Source organism: Bidens hawaiensis, unplaced genomic scaffold, assembly GCF_021521415.1.
Source record: "Bidens hawaiensis isolate Kalapana, Puna unplaced genomic scaffold, B.hawaiensis_p1.1 tig00016560_1, whole genome shotgun sequence".
NCBI lineage: Eukaryota > Viridiplantae > Streptophyta > Magnoliopsida > Asterales > Asteraceae > Bidens > Bidens hawaiensis.
Window position 1 is genome coordinate 398,722 of NW_027492517.1, and position 7,539 is coordinate 406,260.

Consider the following 7,539-nt stretch of genomic DNA (forward strand, 5'->3'; position numbering starts at 1 on the left):
CCGGCGATTCTTTTGAACGAAGAAGATGAAAAGTTGAACTATTATTTAATTTAATAAAAAGTCCCTCTTTTATTTTCTAGCTTATTATAATAACAATAATTAAAAGAATCGTACATGAGACCTAACAATTGATATACCTACCCTTTCCCAATTTTTTATTTAACAGTATGTTATAGTTTATAATTTTGTAACAATTATGTTATATGGATAAATAATTTTAGTTTGTCAAAAAAATTATTATTTTCTTTATTTATATGTAAAAATATCTTTCCTCCGATTATTATAAGCTACTGTCAGTAAATTCGTGAAATATATACAAATAAAAAGTATTCGTGACTCGCTAATTAAAAGTTTCTTGTTCCGTTACTAAAGGTCGCAATAATGACGGTAACCCAAAAATACCAGTTTACCATCTCTTTTCCCCAAAAATTCATTCAATTACGGGCCTCCAAAATGGTCGGTCGGCCTTGTTCTCTTTGACCCGACCCATTTTTATCCCATCCATTTTGTGCCCACCCTAGCGAAAATTTCTGGATCCGTCACTGCACACACAATACGAAGACCAACGATAACCAGAATAATTACAATGATAATAAAATAAATATGTTTTCCTAGACCTCATTGATGGCTAGAGTAAGCCAATCCATTTCTTCTACAATTTCGTTGTTAGTTATCAACTCAAATTAGCCACAATCAGACTATTCTATGGGGCGTCTAAACATGATTTTGTTCTACTGCTGTGGCCTGCTCTTCATCCTGATCACAAATAGTACTACTGCTGCTACAGACACAATATATCCAAATCAGACCCTTAAAGATGGTGACACCATTGTTTCAGCAGGTGGAATCTTTGAGCTGGGGTTCTTCAGCTTGGGAAATTTACCTTATCGGTACTTGGGGATATGGTATAAGACGATACCGGTGCTTACAGTTGTATGGGTTGCTAATACAAAGGATCAACTTCTTGATGCCTCAGGTATACTCCAACTCAATGATAAAGGTGAATTACAGCTTCTTAGTGTTAGCAATATCTCAGTTTGGTCATCCTTATCTTCCAAACTAACAGCAAATAGTAGTCCAGTGGCACAGCTTTTTAATTCTGGAAATCTTGTCATTAGAGATGACATCAGCAAGGACCTCATTTGGCAAAGCTTTGATCATCCTGGAGACACTTGGCTTCCAGGAATGAAAATTGGCGTGGACCTTGTAACGGGGATACAATGGAATTTGACATCATGGAAGACTCCAGATGATCCTTCGTTAGGTTCTTATACAGTTTGGATGAACACGGATGGATATCCGCAGTTATATAACATGAAAGATGAATCAAATCCCAAAGAAAGGTTTGGATATTGGAATGGTCGGGGATTTTCTGGGATGCTTGGTCTGGGACCAAGCGACTTCTACACATTTGATTTGAACAGGGAGAAGACTTACTATATATACACACTAAAAAACAGGTCATATATCACAAGAATGACCTTAAATCATGATGGAAACTTTGCTCAGTTGGTTTGGAACAACAAAACTTGGGATTTTTCTACACGTTTTCTTGAAGTGAAGTGTGACCAATACAGTGTCTGCGGTCCTTATGGAAGGTGTAGCATTAATACGACCAAACCGACGTGTGCGTGTTTAGAAGGATTTGAACCCAAACTGCCTGAAGAATGGTCTGTTGGAAAGTGGTCAAATGGATGTAAACATATAATAGATTTGACTCGTGAAAAACGACATTACTTCAAGAATTTTTCTGACCTGAAATTGCCCGACTCACAGAATTCATGGTTCAATAGTTCCATATCCCTTAAGGAATGTAAGAACCTTTGTGCTAACAATGTCTCATGTATAGCTTTTGCAAATAGTGATATACTGGGTGGTAATGGATGTCTAATGTGGTCCGGTGAGCTGATAGATATCAGAGAGGCTCCACAAGGAGATTTGTCAGGGCAAGATCTCTATATAAAAATGGCCATCCCTCGTAAGTACATTTGTGATTTCTTATTATCGAGTATGTATATTGCATTTCATTGTTACTCAAAAGTCAAAACATTAAATTCTACTCCATTAACACTTCCACTGCAAACACAGTTGCTTTCCGTCCATGGACGTGGCAATATTTAGTAGCAAGTAATAATTGGAACTCGGATTTAGTTTGATTTTGATATATAGTCAAATACCAATTTTACATGAAAGTTAGAACCAAGCATTATGTTGTACTAATATTACTACCACTGACACTAACATTTGGTTTGGGTGAACTGGAGACAAGAAGAAATCATATCTTAAAGTGGCCTTGCCAGTTGTATCTGTGGTGGTTATGCTCATCTTTGCACTGATACTATATTTTTGGAGAAACAAGCGCTTAAATAACAATAATTCAGGTAAGTTACACAAGTGCTTTACTTTGAAAGTTTCAAGCATATATTTGTAAACCAAGCTCCTATGCATATGCTGATAGTCTATAATGAAGTAAGTGGAATATTCAGTAGTGTCTTAACATATTATCAGATTTAGTAAACAAGGAGCAGAAGCAAGATTCAGACCTGCCATTCTTCAGCTTGAATGAGGTGGTTAAGGCCACCAGTAACTTCGCAGACAATAATAAGCTTGGGCAAGGAGGTTTTGGTGAAGTTTACAAGGTCAATAACTCTTATTATTGATATGTTAAGTTGTTTAGTCTTTATGTTCACATAAATGTACGAGAAAATTAAAAACTAGAAAAAGTATCATCAGATATTCAGATAATATCAAGCAATCAAAATATAAACGTGCATCGTACCTACTAACTGATATGATCTTCAGGGCGTGCTTGAAGAAGGAGGAGAAATTGCTGTGAAGAGGCTGTCAAAAACATCAAGGCAAGGAATCACTGAGTTCCAGAATGAAGCTATATGTATTGCCAAGCTTCAGCACCGAAATCTTGTGAAGCTTTTGGGATGTTGTGTTCAAGGAGAAGAAATGATGCTGATTTATGAGTACATGCCCAACAATAGCTTGGACTTCTGGTTATTTGGTTAGACTTGTAAATTAATACAAAATCAAACACTTGATTAAATTATTAATCCATGTAATACAAACTGGCAGAATCTAAACTTGTGCAGATAAAAATAACTCTTTGCTACTTGACTGGCCTCAACGCCACCACATTATCAATGGGATTGCTCGAGGACTTGTTTATCTCCATCAAGACTCCAGACTTAGGATAATCCATAGAGATCTAAAGGCAAGCAATATTTTGCTTGATTCCAATATGAATCCAAAAATATCAGACTTCGGCTTGGCTAGAATGTTCAAAGAGTATGAGACGGAAGCCAATACCAACCACGTCGTTGGTACACTGTAAGAGTCTATTAACCATGCTAAAAACTATAACTTTAACATATCTTATATATCATTTCACTTGGGGTGTAAATCTTCCACAGGGGTTACATTTCTCCAGAGTATGCAGCAAATGGGCTTTTCTCACTAAAATCGGATGTATTTAGCTTTGGTGTTTTGGTGCTCGAGATCGTAAGTGGGAAGAAAAACAGAGGATTCTCTCATCAAGCTCACCATGATAACCTTCTTGGGCATGTAAGTATGCTAGCATGACAAACTTCAGAGGATTCTCTCAAAATCAAAACTTCGGATACTACTAATTAACCTGATTTTACTAATTTATGAAAAATTGGTTTAGGCATGGAGACTCTACAAGGAAGGCAAGCCCCATGAACTGGTTGATGTAGCCTTAGGGGGCTCATGGAGTGCTTGTGAAGTTCTTCAATCAATACACGTCGGTTTATTATGTGTGCAGCAAAACGCTGATGACAGGCCAAATATGTCGTCTGTGGTTCACATGTTGGGTGGTGAAGGTGCATTGCCTCCACCAGAACAACCTGGTTTTTTTATGGAAATGACTAGGCCTAAACTCGAGTCTAGCTCAATCATGTCAACAGTTTCCGTTTCAACTAATAAAGTCACAATTACACAACTAGAGGCTCGGTAATTACAGAAAAGTGTAGGTCTAAGCCCAACTCGAGTTTCCCTCTACGATGCATCAATTATACTATTACATTTGCAGTTTTTTAAAACAGAAACCTTGTAGCAAACCTGAACTTTGATCAATGAATCAATTATACTATCACTGAGTTTCTCATCTATATCTAGATGACTTGATTGCAGTATGCTACTTCATAGAAATAGAATTTGATTACCTGAACTTCAGTGATCTGTAGAATTAAGTATACTTGAATGGTCTCCTAGCTGTTCTAGTATTCAAAATACAATAGTGTGTATTTATAAGGTTTTTAAATTTTTATATATGTATTTTTATCTTAAATATGAAGTAGCCAATTTCAAAACTTTTTTCTTAATAAACTCAAGTAGTCGTTATACTATAGTGGAACGGGCCCACCATCGACGTTCAGATTCTAGTCCGCCCTCACAAACCACAGTAGTGGGACTCCACTCCACAACACGGGAATCCACCTGCTCCTCGTCCAAAAGAGGTGCAGTGGCTGTCTGTTGTGCCTTGGCGCTATATGGCCACCTCACCAACTTTTTACTCGTTAAACCATGCCGACCAAATCAAGGGAGTGCCAAAATGGTGGTGCCACCCCCTTCCCGTTATTGTTGGAGCTGAAATGGCTCAAAGAGTGGGGTAGTTGCTAGTTATCCCACAACGCTTAAAGTAATGAATGACTAGTTATTACGTGGCAGTGATGTGATGCGATAACTAGCTTTTATCCCACAACACATAGTTATATATGTTTCTTAACATTGGTTATGAACCAATCTGAGAATGTCACGTGGCCTGCTTAGCACAAAGGAATTAAATATATATGGCGGTCTACCCGGAAACTATAAATAAGCACATTGACAAACACTCATTTAGTCATTTTAGAAAACTATTAAGTTATTTGTTATCAAATACAGATTAAATATCTTAACCAATAATGAGATGCTATAATACTATAATTATACAACAAACACACGCATGCACATCTAAAATAACAAATCAAATTAAGAATTCAAGCAAGCCAATCTCCACTTGACTCGAGCTTGCTTGTTCATAGACCAAGCCAGCTTCGGTCTGGTTGTTTACAAACCGTAACAATTTCAAGCAAGCTTTCATCGATGTTTTTTCAAACAAATTTAGAGAGAGCTTAGTGGAGGTTCTAAAAGAGAGAGTGAGTGGTACGAACATGTTGAAGCTGATCAGGTCAAGATACGATTGAGGTAGGCAATGGTGTTGGTATCCCAACCATTGAGTTTGAAGACTTATTAAGAGATAATAGAACTCTCAGCTTTAATAACTTTATAAGGGAGGCAGGGTTATAGAATACTCGATGGTGGGAAAAATGTTTACATATATTAAACCTTAGAATGTTATGGTTAACAATTGTAGCTAAAAAGAGTAACCAGTGTACACTAGCGAATCACGAATGTACAACTCTATTATGACCCTCCAATTAAGAAGTTATGGTTTCGTCACTGTTTAAAACAATAGAGGATATTAAGGAGGGGTTATATATATGGGTGACAAATAGATATAACTCTATAAGACTTCTCCTATGCTACGTGCGCCCTTAACTGGCACGTCATCTGCACAAAATATCTTTATAAATCCTTAAGAATTTTAATTTTATTTCAAACCCTACAAATACCCTTACCCTCTTTAATTTCTACTTCATCATCTACCCACTACACACAATATTTAAATTAAAGTATTAATTTATTATGTTTGACACCAGAGCTGAAACAATTGAGTACCCTTACATAAGGATATCTCTTCTCTTTGGATATGCTCCAATGATGCCTGAAAACTTGGTCACTTTCCACGTCATCTTAGGCAACATTATGGACACTACATTAAAGTTAGTCTTAGATTGGGCAAGATGTAGTGGTTTTAGTTGTAATAGCCCGTTATGTAATTGTTGTCTCCTTGCCTTTCCTTAGCTCCTTGCTAAGGTTTTGGTCTTGTTTTGTGTTTTTCTATAATAAAGACGGCCGTTAAAAACAAAAATTGTCTTTTTTTTAATTATATTTTTAACAGCATAACAAATTTTTAATAACTAAAAAACAAAACAAAAATTGTCCATTTTTAATTATCTTTTTAACATAACAAACTTTTAATAACTATTGTCTCTGATTTTGTTCTCACATTCTACTTAATCTCACATAAAAGAGAGATAAAATGGAAATGCAATGATTCATTGGTACCATCAAGTGTGGTCTATTCTCATTTTGTCCGTCTCTTGATGCTATTTTGTACATATTGTCTTTCAATTTTGGAACACATGAAACCCATCAACTATTTGCTTTAGTTATCCAACTTTTGATATTTCAACCTTTTAATTTAAAGAACGAAAAAAGAATAATAATTAATGTGTGTGTTGCTTTAGTTATCCAATTTGGATATATTTAAGGGGTGTTTGGGATTTTGCTTATTTTCATCAAGTTATAACTTATAAACTTTTTGAAAAGTAATAAGTTGTTTGAGATTGCTTATATTGTTACCCTTTTGTAACTTATTAACTTAATAGTTATAAGAAGACAAAATAAGGAATCCCAAACACCCCCTTAAACCTTTTTAATTATAGAAAGAAAAAACATATTAAATGTGTTTATTGTTTCTCACATGTATAAAGCACCTTCAACGGCGATTTTGAGGTTTTAGATGGCCCGTTGAAGTACCGTCCTCCACTGGAACGTTTGTTTTTAGGCTTTTGGAATTCCTAACGCAAATGGTGATTTAAATGACTTGATTTTTGTTAAATAAAAATTCAAACACCCGAATTGAAACACTGTTACGTCGTTTGGATCACCGTTTCGAGATAAGTTTTACAACAGTCGACTCGTATCCTTCTTCCGATCAAAAGCCCTAAAACATCGATTTGAAATTCGAAGAAAAAAGACTTAATGATGTTAAGGTTTTTTTTTTAACGGGGGATTGTTGGCAGAGATTTTTAAAGGTAGGATAAAAATCGGTCAATACATAAAAGGTGAGATTATTTATTTTCAATTTGCCTATAATTATTAATTTATTATTATTGTTATTACTATTATTACTCTTATTATTCTTATTATTATTATTATTATTATATTATAATAATTTGTTTTTCTTAACCATCTCTCTTTCTGGTCTAGATACTTAAAACTTACCTAGCTACAAGAAGGAACTCAATTAACTTATATAAGAAAATCCGTTAATTAGTACTTATAGTAGATCTAAAGCACAAATGATTAGTTATTAAAACCTAATGACTTGTCTTGAAAAGCCTAAGTTGAGAATGTCTATTTACTTGAACTTGTCGTTTGTGTTAAATGGTCAAGCGTCATAAATTTTCTAAATATATTGTTTTTTTTCATAAGAATGCATAATTTCTACATGTAGGTTATATTTCTGTGTACAAAAGTATATGGACTGGATATACAAGATGCACATATCAAGAATACTCATACTAAAAACTCGAAAACGATTTAACATGGTCCAATTTAGCCACAAATTCATACTTGAAAGGGCATATTGGAGAAAAGGACCTCCATACGTAGGAGAAA

General features: G+C 35.0%; 1 protein-coding gene across 1 annotated transcript; it reads left to right on the top strand.

The window, feature by feature from the left end:
• The first annotated feature begins 638 nt into the window (after positions 1 to 638).
• LOC143551677 (G-type lectin S-receptor-like serine/threonine-protein kinase At4g27290) lies at positions 639 to 3,992 on the top strand. Its single transcript, XM_077042066.1, has 7 exons — positions 639 to 1,978; positions 2,265 to 2,381; positions 2,509 to 2,639; positions 2,803 to 3,013; positions 3,102 to 3,339; positions 3,423 to 3,573; positions 3,677 to 3,992. The coding sequence occupies exons 1-7, from the start codon at positions 706 to 708 to the stop codon at positions 3,983 to 3,985; spliced, it is 2,430 nt and encodes an 809-aa protein (XP_076898181.1). The 5' UTR covers positions 639 to 705; the 3' UTR covers positions 3,986 to 3,992.
• The last annotated feature ends 3,547 nt before the right edge of the window (positions 3,993 to 7,539 follow it).